This window comes from Pseudorca crassidens, chromosome 19 (genome assembly GCF_039906515.1).
Source record: "Pseudorca crassidens isolate mPseCra1 chromosome 19, mPseCra1.hap1, whole genome shotgun sequence".
Classification (NCBI taxonomy): domain Eukaryota; kingdom Metazoa; phylum Chordata; class Mammalia; order Artiodactyla; family Delphinidae; genus Pseudorca; species Pseudorca crassidens.
Window position 1 is genome coordinate 20,971,072 of NC_090314.1, and position 16,028 is coordinate 20,987,099.

Genomic DNA, 16,028 nt, shown 5'->3' on the forward strand with positions numbered 1-16,028 from the left:
CAAGACAGGCAGTTTTCCTTTCAGATAATGAGGGGTTATTTCTAGCTCATTCTAGAGGTAGCTCTCTGAGGAGGCAGCCCTCTGGAGACCCACCGTTGTGTGTGTGCGTGTGTTTGTGTGTGTACATATGTGTGAGTATGCATGTGGTTTGTGGTCCCTTGTTAGTCACCCTACTCTGGGCAGGCCCTGGGCTTCCCTCCAAGGACCAGCCTTGGATACCTATACTCAAAGTCACCCACTTCAACAGATGCTGAGAGGGTGAAAGCAGCTCTGGTGCTCTAGTTATTTTTCCCTTCATTCAGTTAATTTCTGCCTTCACTCAGCACCAGGCCTGCATATTCTTTGCTTTCTTGTTAGTTCATGACCGTATTCAGGAAGCTGGTTTTCATAACTTACCAATTTTTGGTTGCTCTCAGTCGGTTTTAGGGGGTGTTTTGTTCACCCTGTTGCTGGAAAATGCATTACTTACATGTATTTTAAAAATCTTCATGTTGATGTTCCTAGGTGAAAATCATCTCTAATTTCATTTTTTCATGTTAACCTTGTACCAAGGTAATATTAAGCTCATAAAATGAATTGGGTAGTGGCCTCTCTTCTTCCCTTCCTTGAAAACAGGAAACAGTGTGTGTATGATAGGAATTACTGGCTCCCTGAAGGATCTGTAAGACCTACCTGTAAAACCATCTGGGCCTGAAGTTCTTGGCAGAATTGGGGGAAGGCAGACTTCTGATTAGTGATTCAGAATCTTTAAATTTATTCAGGCTTTCTATTTCTTCTTGAGTTAATTTTGATAACATTTTCCCAGAAAACTAATTTTTCAAATTCACTGGCATACAGTTGTTCATAATATTCTGATACTTTCAAAAATCTCTGCAGTATATAAAGTTGTATCATTTTTTCATTCTTAACATTATCTTCTCTTTTTAAAATAAGTTTTTTAAAGGTCTATTTGATTAATTTTTTGATTACTTTTAGTTTTTGCTATTTAAAAATTATTTTCTTAATTTTTTTCTTTAGATTTTCTTTGGATTTACTTTTCTGGCTTCTTAAGTTGAAGTTAACTCATTTACTTTCAGTCTTCCTTGTTTTTTTTTTGTTGTTATTGTTTTTTTAAATAAAGGCATAACAAGTAGACCACTTTAGGAGTATTTTTAAGTTCCCAAGCAGATTAAAAAAAAAAAACTTTTTTAATGCTGATTTTCATTTCATTTGCTGTGAGGATGGAGGTGCATCTATATATACATTTGTTACAACAGTTGAGACTTCTTTTGTGATCTAGCATGTGGTCAATTCTTGTAAATGTTGCATGTATACCTGAGAGGAATATGTATTTCTTATCCCCTGGGTATAGAGATCTTTTGATCTATTAGATAAAGTTTAAATTTGGCTGCTGCACTCTTACTAAGGTTTTTGCTTGATCTGTTTCTGGTAGAGTTGGTTTAAAATCTCCCTCTGGGACTGTGGACCTGTCAATTTTGCCTTTTACATTTTTTCAGGTTCTTTTTTTTTTTTTTTTTTGCTTTATAGAGTTCAAGTACCATCATGGCTGTGCTGTTAGGTAGCTAGTTCAAAATGGCTTTATTGAGTATTTTCATTTTATTATGATAGTCTCTTTATCTGTAATAATAATTTTTTTCCCTTAAGTTCTATGTTTTTTCACATTAATATTGCTTTCACCAGGTTTTTTTTTGGGGGGGGCTTGATATATCTTTACCCACCTTTTTGTTCTTAATCTTTCTGCATAGTGTCAACTAGGTAGCTCCTATAAACAACATGGCAAAACCTTGGTGTTACTGCAGATTCAGTTCTAGACCATGGCAATAACATGAATACTGCAATAGGCTAAGTCACACGAATTTTCTGGTTTACCAGTGCATATAAAAGTTATGTTTACATGACACTATAGTCTATTAAGTGTGCAATAGAATTATGCCTAAAAAAAAACAACACCTGAATTAAAAATACTTTATTGCTAAAAAACGCTAACCATCACCTAAGCCTTCAGCGAGTCATAGATCATCAAAGAGCACTGGTCACACATCACCATAGCAAATACAACAATAAAGAAAATGTTGGAAATACTGCAAGAATTACCAAACTGTGACACAGAGATACAAGTGAGAAAATGCTGCTGGGAAAATGCTGCTGGTAAACTTACTTGTTGCAGGGCTGCCACAAAACTTCAATGTGTAAAAAATGACGCACTATCTGTGAATTGCAATAAAACAAGACATGCCTGTACCTGGATTTTCCACCTATCCAGTCTGTTTAGTCTATTTACATTTATGGTGAGTACCAATTAATTAGATTTATTTCTATCATGTATGTATTTTCTAAATGTAACATTTTTCCTTTGTTTCTGCCCTGCCCACCTTCCTGCCTTCTATTAGACTGATAGGTTGTCTCTATTCTTTTGCTTGTCCCTACTCTCTCCCTCGTTCCCCCACCTCACACAGCCTGGGGAGCTGTAGCAGAGACTGTTAGACTCGTTGCCTACCTCACACACGGTAACTTTTTTTCCTACTTCAAAACAGAAAACTTACTTCTAGCTGGGTGCACTGCTGACCAGAATAAAAAGGCACTTCCCAGCTTCCTCGGCAACTAGGTACAGCAAATGAGATGTCGCTAAAGTGCTATATGAGACTTCCAGGAAGTCTCTTTAAAAGGGAAGAGGCTCCAATTGCCATCTTGGACCCGGAGAAGGGATGCCAAGCACTAGGATGGTAGAGCAGAAAGACAGAAGGAACTTGTCTCTAATAACCTTAGAGCTGCTATACCAGTGCTGGGATAACTTCTCCTGTACTTCATTTACAGAGAGAGAAATAAATGTTTCTCTTTTTTTTTTTTTTTGCGGTACGCGGGCCTCTCACTGTTGTGGCCTCTCCCGTTGCGGAGCACGGGCTCTGGACGCGCAGGCTCAGCGGCCATGGCTCACGGGCCCAGCCGCTCCGCGGCATGTGGGATCTTCCCGGACTGGGGCACGAACCCGTGTCCCCTGCATCGGCAGGCGGACTCTCAACCACGGCGCCACCAGGGAAGCCCTGTCTCTCTTGTTTAAGCCACTAATTTGGGGAGGGAGCGTTCAGTTGTTTAGTAGCTGAACGCAATTGGCCATACAGAAATTATAGATGGTTCTAGAATTTTTATTTAAAAATTCACATTTGACTACCAAATTTAGAAAACAAAAGTGATTCTTTTCTAGTTAATTGAACAAATCAAATATGTTTTATAAACAATATATTTATGATTAATGTATTGTATAAAATACATTTTATAAAATTCTGTGTTCAACTCTGTTTCTTGTGTCCCATGCGCTCCTTCTAGGTTCACTTTCCTTCTTGCTGGATGAGAGAGGTTGAAGCTGACATGCAGAGAGAAGCTGAGGGACAAGAGGAGGGGCCCTAAGGGTATTCTAGTCTATGCTCCTGTGTCCTTACCCCTCCCCTGCCTTTCTGGATTTTTGATTATACAAGCCTACACACTGTGCTTATCTGTTGTCACCTGGGGGCAAAGAATCCTGACGAAAAGAATAGAAAGCTACTGAATAGATGTGTTCTTGTGGCATTTGCCTAATTTATCCACAGGGAAGTAACCAAAAATAATATAGATTTAAATTTTTAGAGAGGAAGTTGATTTAAAAAAAAAAAAAAGTTAAAAATGAAGAAGAAAAAATATACTGGAAAAGCACCAGAAGAGAAAGATAAAAATGAAGGCACTAAAAATAATGAGTCCCAGAATGCTGCCTAATTTATCAAACTTGTCAACAGCAGCAGTTAAGAGTAGAAATCTGTTCTTTAAGGGGAAAAAAAATCCCAGACTGAAGTTATCAAACAGTATTAGACCTCAAAGGAACAATAAAAAGCAGAAATAACTGCCAATAATACATCTTTTTTTTATATACATCTATTTAAATACATCTATTTAAAACACCCTAAGGACAATACTTAAATACTAAACTTCCTCTTAAACCTCTATCTGGTCATGTTGTATTCAGATACAACAGAAAGACGGTATATGTTACAATTTATTTCAAGATTTTTTTTTTAAGCCAGGCCCTGTCTTCAGCACAGGGCTGAAGTTTATTTTGTCAGGCATATACTATACCTGTAGTATACTGCTTTTTTTTTTTTTAAAGATCTGACTAAGACTTTCCCATTAATGACTACAGTAGGATAAAAGGCCCAAATTTAAGAAGAGCATTTCATCTGGGACACAAACAACTGTTTTACCAAGCCATGTTAAAAAACAAACAAAACAGGATTAAGAATTCTATTGTAACACTCACTTTCAATATGTTCTTCAATTTGATTTACTATAATCACCTACCAAGCAGAGCACACATACATTCTCTATAACATACATCAAGAGGGAATCTATGAAATTAAATGGATATTTAAAAAAGACAGTAGTTACCTTTGATGCAAGGTTGTCTACTAAAGCAATCATAGAATTCTTAAATAAGGTGGCGGCAGTCAGAGGTCTCTTGGTCACCTCTGTAATGCTCAGTTTGCCTTCGGGCCACATATTCTTCAGCACAGGATTTGAACTGAGAAGCACAGAAAGAGTGGTTTGAATGCTACATTCATATAAGCTGAATATGAATTGCTAAGCAATCCTGTTGAACTGTATCCTGGGAGCCACGATTGCATTGCAGACAGAACTCACAAGCCCTGATTGGAAAAATGATTCCATCCAGAAAATTAGGCTGAGAGTATAATTACAGATACTGCACCACAGAGTGAGCTGTGTCCAAACGAGACCACATTTGAAAGATTCTTTAAACTTCTTTAAAGTGACCTCGATGTTATTATTATGCAGGATCCTCAAATGGTTGCATAGCTCTGGTACCATATACCTAAAATAAAATGGTTTTGGCGGTCGTTAAAAGAATGAGAACAAACCACTAGTAGGAAAACAATCCTCAATGTCATGGGCAGAAGTCATGAAAGAGAAAGCATCTTTTAATTGAAACAAATATTCATACAGTATAGGTCACAAAAAGCCAGGTCTTTCAAAAAGCACAGATAGGAATAGAAAATAACCACTTTTACATTGTCACCTAGTAAATCCCTTTACTGCAGCTGAATTATGAACACATTTATAGGTAGCACCGGCGGTTACAATATTTTATTGATGTGACACTAAGACGGCTGCAATCCAATTCTTAAAGTGTACTTGAGGCCAGTTTTCAGGCTAAAAATGATATACTGTATTTATTTGGCTCAGTGGAGAAATTTTTATAAACATGTACAGTGGTCTCGGCTCTGATTTTCTTCCTGTTTCATTTTGGGTGCTTTTGATTTTTTAAAAATTTTTATTGGAGTATAGTTGATTTACAATGTTGTGTTGGGACTGACATATACACACTACTATATATAAAATAGATAACTAATAAGGAGCTACTGTATAGCACAGGGAACTCTAAACAATACTCTGTAATGACCCATATGGGAAAAGAATCTAAAAAAGAGTGGATATATGTACATGTGTAACTGATTCACTTTGCTGTACAACTGAAACGAACACAACATTGGGTGCTTTTGATTTTAACGTAATTGGAACTCGAAATGTTGCTTGCATCCTGGAAACTTTTCTCTCGTCAGAATTTTTTTTTTTTAATTGGGGATTGAGAATAGAAAAGACCTAACATGGATTTTTTTTTTTTCTAACTGTGTTTACTGCTGCCATCATTTTGCCCACTTTTCTTTTCCTGATATAAAACTGAGAAAATTGAGTTGGTTCCCCAAACACCTAGTAAATTTCTGTACAAAAAGGCTCTAAATAATAGCAGCAAACTGCCAGAATGGATGACAAGAGTGAGGAAGATAAACGGTGAGGTGAAGACTGACTGCGTCTGTGAATGAAGGCAGAAAAAGAAAAACAGTCCTAACCCTCGCCATTGCCAGCAAGCTGGGACAACTACCATCAAAAGTGGCTATAAAATAATGCATGATCTGTGGTTCATGGACCCAGTTTTATTACCTTCTACTCCTATTCCATAATTTTCCAATGATACACGTATCAATAAAAATGACCACATAGGGCTTCCCTGGTGGTGCAGTGGTTGAGAGTCCGCCTGCCGATGCAGGGGACACGGGTTTGTGCCCCGGTCTGGGAAGATCCCACATGCCGCGGAGCGGCTGGGCCCGTGAGCCATGGCCGCTGAGCCTGCGCGTCCGGAGCCTGTGCTCCGCAACGGGAGAGGCCACAGCAGTGAGAGGCCCGTGTACGGCCAAAAAAAAAAAAAAAAAAAAAAAGACCACATAAATGTTTATTGCTTTTCCTTAACTTTTCCATTTCAATCTTTAGCAGAGAGAGAACTTGAGGCAATGGTTCTCAACCTTTAGTGCCCACAATGCCTGGATGCCTTCCTAACACCTCTGGAATAGAATTTCCAGAAACTAGAGTGTGTGCACTTTGAAAATCCTGATGCACATCAAAGACAGAAAATCACTGGCTTTTCTGCCCTCAGCTGCACCTTACTCCCTTTTGGTCTTGTTTCAGACACTATCTTGTAAATGAAGGGAGGGGGGAATGTTGAGAATGAAGGAAATAAGATGTTTATTATTATTACATTATTAAACAGTAGAACTGATGCATAATGAATCAAAACAGACACATACAATTGTTTTAAAGAAAAAGAACTTTCAGGCCAGTAAGTCAACATACTTTTCAAACTTATTTAAAAGAAACTTTCCCTTAAAAGGGAAGCTTATTTATCCAGAAACCCAGTACATATAACAGATAAGGCGGAACTTAGCTGGCTAACGAGAGAGTGGTAGAGCGATCTGTGCACCTCGCATGCCACCTGCTTGCTCCTTGCCTCCTTCCCTTTATATATACACACACATGCATGTGTCTGCACCCATGCACGGATACTCTACAGAACTAGAGGTCCAGGGATTACGCTTTAAACAGATATACAGAAAGAAAGGATTGAATTTGGAAAGGTCATTTAGCCATGGAAGCATCGAAAAGGCAAAGGTAGCCCATCTAAACACCATCTAGGAGGATGGTTTTAACCAAAATCATTTCAAGACTTTCCATCCCCCTGGCAAGGCCCTTCCTACTACGGAGATATATACAAGTTGCAATGAACAGACTTTTAATGTTTTTATACCTTTGGCAAGACCATCACTGTTGTGAAATGGATTCATCTTAGACTGATGCCCTTAATTGTTGGATTTATCTAAGTTCCTTTGTTCTGATTCCAGGCATATCAAGCAATTAAGCATTCTATAGGTGATATTTTTCACGGTCAGTTAACAGAGTTCTATTTGACTTCCCAGGCAGGTTTTCCAATAGGGAAGAAGAGCCTGTTATCCCCATGCAAGTGTTCCATACCATGAGACCGTTAGACTGCCCACTGGAAATAAACCTGCTCGCTGGTCTGTTTCTGCATTGGTCCTGTGAGCTGGGGGTTACGTGAATCCACCACTAGAAGGTGCAGCTGTTCTCTGTGAGCTGAACCTCTGGGCTGTGATAATTCAAGAAGGTAACCAATGCCACCCTGTGCAGCCTCCTGGTACACACCCTGACTTTGTCACTGGCCGACTGAGGCCGTTTTTCCGATTTGACTTTTTGACATTTTCTACACACAGAGCAACGCCAGACTCTTTGATTTCTCTCTCAAAATGGGTGCATCTTACCTGATAAACCGAGCATTGAAACTTCTTTCTGAAACTCTCTTCTCCCCAAACCAGCCCTTACATGGGTCCCCTCTCACATTCCCACATCTCTGTGACTTTCTAGTGGTGACGGCTCCATCTCTGCTCTTGGAGGCTTCATCCATACAGATGAACCATTTTATACCAAAACCTCTTGAAAGAACTGTTGAAACACACCTTCTCCACATTCTCATTTTCTGCATTCTCTTGCGCCTGCTTCCGTCAGACATCTTGTCTTCACGACTCTACTGAAGCCAGTGTTGTCAGGGTCCCAATGACCTTCATGTTTGCAAATCCAATGGTGAATCTTGGTCCTCACAGGACTCTGCTCTTGACAGTGTTTGACACAGTTTATCTTTTTTACTTGACCTGGCCTCCCTGACACCGGATTCCTGGCTTTCTTCCTAACTCACAGGCGTGCTCTCAGTTTCCTTTGCTAGTTCCTCTTTCCTTGCTTGACTCGAAATGGTAGAGTATCTCAGGGATTCATCTTTCAACCAACCTCTTCTCTCTTTTATTTTTTCTCTCTGCTCACCCTAGACAAACTCACCCAGGACTATGGCTTTAAATACTATCAACAGACTGGTGACCATGAATTTACATCTCTAGTCCCGCCTCTACTCTGAGCCCTAAATGCACACAAACAATCGCCTATTTGGCATTTTCAACCGGATGCCCAAAACGCACCTCCGACAAAACATATCCAAAACGAAACTATTGATTTCCCCCCAAAATGAGCGCCTCCTCTTGTCTTTCCCACAGTCGAGCATCCCTTCCCCATTGCTCAGGCATCGTCTTTGATTTCTGGTTTTCTCGCATCACACATCCTATCCACCAGCAAATCTTGCTGGCTCTACTTTCAGAACATCACCCACTCAGACCACTTTTCCTCATCTCTGTAACCCCATCCATGCCTCAGCCTGGATCACTAAACGAGCCTCCTACTTGGTCTCTGCATGTCTACTCTTGCCCTTTACAGTCTGGGTTTTACACAGCGGCTCCAATGATTTCTTTAAAATAGAGATCATATCACATCATCCATTCCAATGGCTTCCCATCATGCTTGGCTCATGGACTCTTCATGAGCTGGGCCCTGTGGAGCTCTCTGCAGTCATTCCCAATCGCTCTCCCCTCCCCTCACTGATTTCAGCCACACTGGCCTTCCTCCCGTCCTCAACACACCCAAGCTCATTCCCACCTTAATGCCTTGGTGAACTAGCCCTTCTCTCTGCCTGAATGCTCTCCCTCTCTTCCCCGCCATGTTCGTGGTTCACGCTCTCACTTCACTCAGGTCTCAGCTCAAATGACCTCTCTTTTAAGAAGCCTTTTCCGACCACCCTACCTGTAATGCCTCCCCGGCCCTTCCTGGTCTGTACCCTTCAATCTCTCACCTACTTTACTTTTCTTCACAGCACTTGTTACCACCTGAAAGTTCGTTGTTTTATTGTTTTATTAACTGTCATCTCCACTAGAATAAAAGACCTCGGGAGGGCAGGGGCTTTGTACCCCAAGAGCACAGAAGAAAGTGTAGCTCAGAGGTGCGCCATATACCTTGTCTGAACTACTGACCAACAGGCTGAGTAGACTTAATACATGAGCGACAACACTTTAATCCAAAAGGAGCAGCTGGCTAGGAAGCTTCTCTTCTTCGTAGGCCTTCTTTCCAAGGTATCCGTACTGGGTGTGAACCTGCTCTCCTCTGCCTGGTTTTATTTCTCCACAGATTTTTCCCATTTTCTTGGATTGTGAGAAGATTCTGACCACTCAGGATCTGTCACCACTGACACCACAGCCACTGTGATATTAGGGTGGTCCCTTGGCTGGAGACACTACAAAGACACTACAGTGGGAATCTGAGTATGTAAAGCTTCCGGCTGGGCCAGAGGTTATTTGACACTCTCCCATGGCCACTGGCCTGGCCGGGGGACTGCTGCGTACACTGGCGGGGGTGCTGGAGGATGGCGGCAATGAACAGAGAAACTGAGGCGACCCAAGGGAAATCAAGGAACATCATATTAATAACAGGGTTCCTGCCCTAAGTTTACAGATTTTATCATCATAAAGTAATATATTATTTCACTCATTAAGTATGGTCAAGCAGAACTAGAAAAATTACCAGAAACTCTTAAAATTGTCACATAAAATAACGTGCATACATATTATGTAATATACATGTCAAAGAGCTTAACATAAAGACAAATAATACAATTTCAATCCTACCTGTTATACATGAGGCGCTTGAAATCTTGAAATAAAGTGTCTTTGTTTTTGTCAATAAAACCAATGACAGAATAGCTAGTTGAGAAAAAAGAAAAAGAAAACACATTATTCACCAAGCGAGAGCCACTTTTCAGCTTTTCTAGAAGTCTACACGCCTTTCCACAGTTAAATTATGCAACCAATCATCTATAGAGCTAATACTGTCCACCCAGTGCTGGGTTAAAGAATAACAAATTCACCTCCTGTACAGAGTGGGTGCTGTTTCTAGTCCTCAAAAGGAGAGCAGACATCAGTGTCATCATTATGATTAAGATCATCATTCTCTACTGGTTTGTTGCTTACCTCAAGGCGATGACTTTTAAAAAGACAGCTGTATTTATCATCCAGCATTCCTAAGATAAAAGCAAAACGGCAACGTACAGGATCTAACAGTCTCATCCGTAGGGAGGTCAAATGACTTGCCTAAGGCTTGCTCACTGTGCTCAGGGTGGGAGAAAAGAATCCAAGAAGAACTGCAAAGGATGGTAAGATTTGGATAAGCAGAAGAGAAAGAGGAAGGCAGATCACACAGGGAAACCGATTAAATGAAAGGGCGGGAGCAGGCACATGCGAGGAGTGCTCAAGAGGAAGTGAAAAGGTCAGTGTCCATGGTTTGGAGAAAGGGACGCGAGCAACGTCTTGAAGGTCCAGCTGAGATTCCAGCTGGTGACAAAGGTAGGAATGGGGGTTGCTCTGCTGCGGTGACTGGCATGGCTCTAGAGGGAGAAAACTGGGGGATGAGCGGGGGATAACAGGAAGGGAGGGTTCTACATGAGTACAGCAGGCTGAGAGGAGGCTGGGTAAGTAGCAACCCTACAGAGGCAGCCACTGCTTCCAGCTCTCCTTTCTTGCCTGACTGTACCGTCTTCCTTGTCAATCGCATCGAACCCTGACCTCGCACCAATGTTCCAGCCTTACATGTCTACTTCTGCAAGAACGTTCCTTCAGGCTGTGCTGCCCGTGGGCATACTTTAAGGCCGTCAGGTCCAAAATTAGTTCCTTGCGTCCTCCAACCTCGGTCTTCTTCCTAATACCTGCAAGTCTCTTCTGACTGAGCCCTTGAAGTCACCTGACTCTTCACCTATCACTGGACCCATACAATTCAAACTTCAAACTCCTTATTTTGGCCTTTAAGACTCATTGTGATTTGATCTCAATCTACTTTTCTAGGTGTTTCTACTTCTCTATGCCACCAAAGGATACACTCCAGTCAAATGGGCCTAGTTACTACTTCCTAAATAGTTTTAGCCTCCTTTCCCCTTTTTCCTATAAAAATAATTCCTAGCACCCAAGGACCAGCATCTGCCTTCCTGGGTTTACCACACACAGTTAGAAGTATTATATCATTTGCTTATTCTGAATTCTGACAACACATTATTACTCATATGGCAATTATGTTCAACCATCTTTTGCTGTATCAGTGTATGCATATAGATGTGTGTATGTGTGTATATATATGGGAGTGTGTGTTAATAACTACATGCACACAACCATGTATGTACGTACGCATCTTACATGGAAAGCTCTTTGTGGGCAGGGACCATACTTTATAAAGTATTGTGCTCACAGAAGATACCCAGCAAAAATCTGAAAAAGGGTTAAGAAGAGCTTAAGAAGAGCTTAAGAAGAGGAGGGTAAGTCTGAGGCATCAAATATTCCCCTGTGGGGCTGGCTAGCTTTCTGGACTGCGAGTCTGAAAGCTTAGTTATTGTCTCAGCTGTTCCATACACTCGCTGTGTGACCTTGGGTAAGAATTTTACACACTCTGCATAAATTTCTTCATGCCCTGCATGTTCTCTAAGGCCTCTGTCCAGCTCTGCAGTTATGCCAACCTGGGCTGTATAAAAAGTACCCTATAAGTGAGGCCTGGATTTTCAGAGGCAGGTATCTGTGTGGTACTGGATCTTCCCTCTTCAGTATTCTGGAACCCGGAAATAGCACCAGAAAAAGCGGATAATGGCGCCATCCCAGCACTAAGGGCTAGTTTGACAGAGGGGGGATGATAATTTTGAGCCATTTTATTTTATGATTCTAGAGTTTTAATTTAAATCAGGAACAGCTATTAAAATTTCCTCAAATGTCTTTTTGGCATCTATAGAGACAATCATTTGCTTTCTGTTGTTGTTTAATTACTTCCTGTAATGGGTTACATGAATAGAATTCCTAATGTAAAAAATAAGCAGAAAGGAAAAGAGGGGACTTCAAACAAAAACAAGATAGTAAGCAGTGAGTGTTGGGTGGGCAAAACATAGTAAGTGTAGCAGACTGGAAAATGCCACCTTTGAAAGACAACCATGTCAAATTCCCTGGAACCTGCGAATGTCACCTTATATGGTAAAAGATGTGATTACGTTAAGGACCTTGGGAGGAGAAATTCATCCCGTGTATTCAGGTGGGCCTTAAATGCCAACACAAGTGCAGTTTTAAGACAGAGGCAGATTTAACACAGACACCCTGAAGAGGAAGAGGCAGTGTGACCACAGAGGCAGAGACTGGAGTGATGCAGCTGCAAACCAAGGAATGCTGGCAGCCACCAGACGCTGGGGAAAGCAAGGAACAATCCTCTAAAGCCTCCAGAGTGTGGCCCTGCCGACTCCTAGATTTCTAACTTCTGGCCTCCAGAACTGTGAAAGAATAAATTTCTACTGTTTTACGTCACCAGTTTGTGGTCATTTGTTACAGCAGCCCTAGGAAATGAAAATACTAAGGTGGTTATATTTTTTTAGTTTCATTTTCTTCCCCAATTTCTACTTTTATTGTATTATAATCAGAAAACGTAGCTTGTGAGAATTTCACTTTTTCAAATAACACTTGAAAATTCATATGGTAAACTGGTTTTTGCTCATATAGTTACCCAACCACTAGTAGTTCTTTATGTACAATGGTGACTTTCACCTCTGGGCCTGCAGGCCTGCTGTCTCTTCTGCTTGGAATGCCCTCTCTTACTCTTCTCTTCCTAATTCTGTCTTCTGACTAAGCCTCTTTTACTTCTAGGACTCAGCTGGGACATCACTTCCTACAAGGCTTGGCCACACTCCTCACTCTGGGTTAATTACTCCTCCTCAGTGTTCCCATAATGCCTTGCGTGTCTCCAATTTAACCCTTTCTGTTCTCCGTTATAACGACTTATCATGTATTCTGCCTGTATCCTCCACTAAACTGTTAGCTTCTTCAGGGCACGGCCCATATTACCCACCTTTCTATCCCAGTTCTTAACATACTTCCATGGTTTATTTAACCAGCAGCTGATTCTGACTGAGTGCCAACAATGCCAGGAACTGTGTATGGTCACGTGGTGTGTCTTCAATAAATGTTTGAAAAGCAAGGGATGAATGAAGCTATGGCAATGTTTTAAGTGAAGAAATTAAAATATACTGGCATATGAAATGGCTGGAAAATGCAAATGAATACAAAAAGCAATTTCCATTTTCCTTGACTATATTTTCTGAAGCGAGGCTGCATGCAAGTCATCACATCGGGTACCACAGTAAGATACTCACACCACGTCACCTGCGTAATGTCGAATTCGAAAATCTCGGTCAAACTCCAGGATTTTGTCCGAGGCGCAGAGCTAAGAAATCAAGAAGGGGATGATCTTGAAAACAGACATTCTCTCTTTCCTAAAAATATATTCCAACTTAAGAGGAGAGGATAATCATGTCACAAATCACGATATCATTAGGAAGGAAATCACACTGAGTGGGGCTTGATTTAATTTGGCACATGTGGTAAAGACCGAGAACTTTCACCAGAGGTCCACATAGTCAGACTTCATTTCTTGGCCGAGGGACCAAGTTCTGGATGATGGAAGGTGAGTTCAAGTGAGCTGAGGCTGTTCAAGGCCAAAGCAGGTAAGAAGTGGGTGATTCTCCTCTGTACTTTCTTTTCACCTCCCACTAGTTGGATGCAGAGAAGGATAGTCCCCAGGGGCTGGAAGAGCCAGAAGATGGAAGAAGTCTGGTTCCCTGGGAGGGAACCAGATTTCTATTGTCTATGACACTTAAATCTTGGCTGCTATCTTAACACAGCCCAGCCTACCTTGACTGACAGAGTCTCTTTCTCCTCCATGTCCCACTTAAGGAGGACCATATTGAGGGTTTGCTACCTCCTAGGCATGGACATCTCATTCCATACTCACAACTGACATCTAAACTAAGTATTATGGGCTCTCTTTTACATACATGGAAACTAAGGTTCAAAGAGATTAGGTAACGGGCCCAAGGTCCAGCTGGTAAGCGGTAGCTCTGGGAAGGGTTCTTGGGACTGAATGCAATGTCTGTACTCTCCTATGTACACAACAACCTGGCTCACCTGTCTTCTGCTAAGCCGGGACTCCAGGTCTATCGCTTCCCAGATCAACCTTCTGCGGCTGTTTCTCACTGAAGAGGAACTTTATGGGAAGGCAGTTTTTATATAGCCCTGGGTCTCTATAACTTTCTGCAATTTCCTTATTACAGTAGCACCTAGATTCTTTGACCGCCCTGTGAAGGATCACTTGATATCCTACAGATTCAAAAGCAGACGTCTAAGAATCCCTAAGCATCGAGTGCAGTTACATACAAACACCACTTGACTTGTAGTGTCAGACAACAAACAACCCTAACCAGGTCGGTGGGTTCTATGTGGATGTCTAGATTATTAAAGGAATAATTAGCCTATTAATTCAACAAATGAATAATTATAGGAAGTCAGTGTCAGACTTCTGAGGTTCCAATCTTGGCTCTCCCACCTACTTGCTCTGTTTCCTTTAGTAATCACTTATTTCAGAGAGTTGGTCTGGAGGTTAAATGAACTATGGAGACCAAAGTGTCTAACATTCCTCTTTCCTTCTCTCTCTCATTAACCACTTTTAAAAAACCCTTTTACTTATCAAATGCCCAAAGGAAAAGGACCCAAGAGATATCTATACTATTATAATTGAATATTCTTACATTTGGATCCTGCAAAGTCTTAACTGATCTAAACACAGAAGTTTTTAGATTTTTCTTTACTTTATAAAAAATAATATAAGTTATGTATTTATCATTCAACTTGATATGTTAATAATATTTTACAGTTATTTTATGGTTTATTGGATCATCTGCCTGCCTCTCCATGATAACTTTAAGGCATGAGAAACAATTTAGCCCCTAAATAAGCATAAGCCAGAAACTCCTTATTTAACCTGCCAGTAATTCTAGCTAATCATTAATAACCAATAGCAATGATAATACCTGCTTTAACATACAGAATAATAGCATTTATTTAACAGAAAGACGCATAGTGATGAAAATATCCTGACAGCTTGGTTATTTCATTTCTTTCCTTCATTAGGCAAAAATCCCAGAAAAGAACACACAAAAAACTTCCATCTCAGGATTTGTCTGGGGGAGGATGCTGAGGGAGAAAGGAGCCACCTGGTCTGAGAGTTGGGAAAACCTGGGCTCCCACATTAAAAAAAAAAAAAAAAAAAAAAAAAATTCCACCTCCACAGATAAATTACTATTTAGCATTTCCTATCAAGTCAGTAGCAGCTGCTTAAAAGTACCGTACGTACAGTTTCTACTGTAAATATGAAATTATATTTCAAAATATTTGGTTGATAAATCCGAGTGTATAAATGGCCAAGGTGAAACATAACAAAATGAAGTGATTTCTCACATGAGAATCATAGTTATTTATTTAAACAAAGTGGAGCCTTGCCTGTTTTAGTTTGGAATTCAATATTTCATAAGATCTCTTTGGTATGATTGTGACCAATTCAACTGAATTTAACAAACACAGATTGTCTACCAATGCCAGGCGAGTCTCCAAAACCTGAATTGTGACTATAAAGGACATTTATACCCAACCCCTCAGAGACAGGACATTTGCCCTGTAATCATGTCGTCTTTAAAAGCACCACTCTGAATTATTTACGTGGCTTCTAACTTGGCTCACTGCTCTGTCCCCAGCACCCAGGATTGTACCTGGAAAATGAGACGCACTTAAGTATCTGTGTTATAAATAGGAAATGACTGAAGGAATAACCCTAGCTAGACCCCTAATGTCAAAGATCAGACTGTAGCATCTGAAAGCTGACTTACAGCACGCTACAAGTTAGTCCTCAGTAACAGACCAAGG

The 16,028-nt window shown here is 40.7% G+C and overlaps 1 protein-coding gene across 3 annotated transcripts in view; it reads right to left on the reverse strand.

Moving 5' to 3' along the window:
• Window positions 1–16,028, reverse strand: part of MYO1D (myosin ID) — a 346,572-nt gene that overhangs the window by 209,455 nt on the left and 121,089 nt on the right. For all 3 annotated transcript variants that reach the window (XM_067714337.1, XM_067714339.1, XM_067714338.1), the window contains exons 12-14: window positions 13,427–13,497; window positions 9,888–9,962; window positions 4,414–4,546 (exon numbers count right to left, since the gene is read on the reverse strand). In XM_067714337.1, the coding sequence (XP_067570438.1) occupies window positions 4,414–4,546; window positions 9,888–9,962; window positions 13,427–13,497 (279 nt within the window). The remainder of the gene's footprint in view (window positions 1–4,413; window positions 4,547–9,887; window positions 9,963–13,426; window positions 13,498–16,028) is intronic.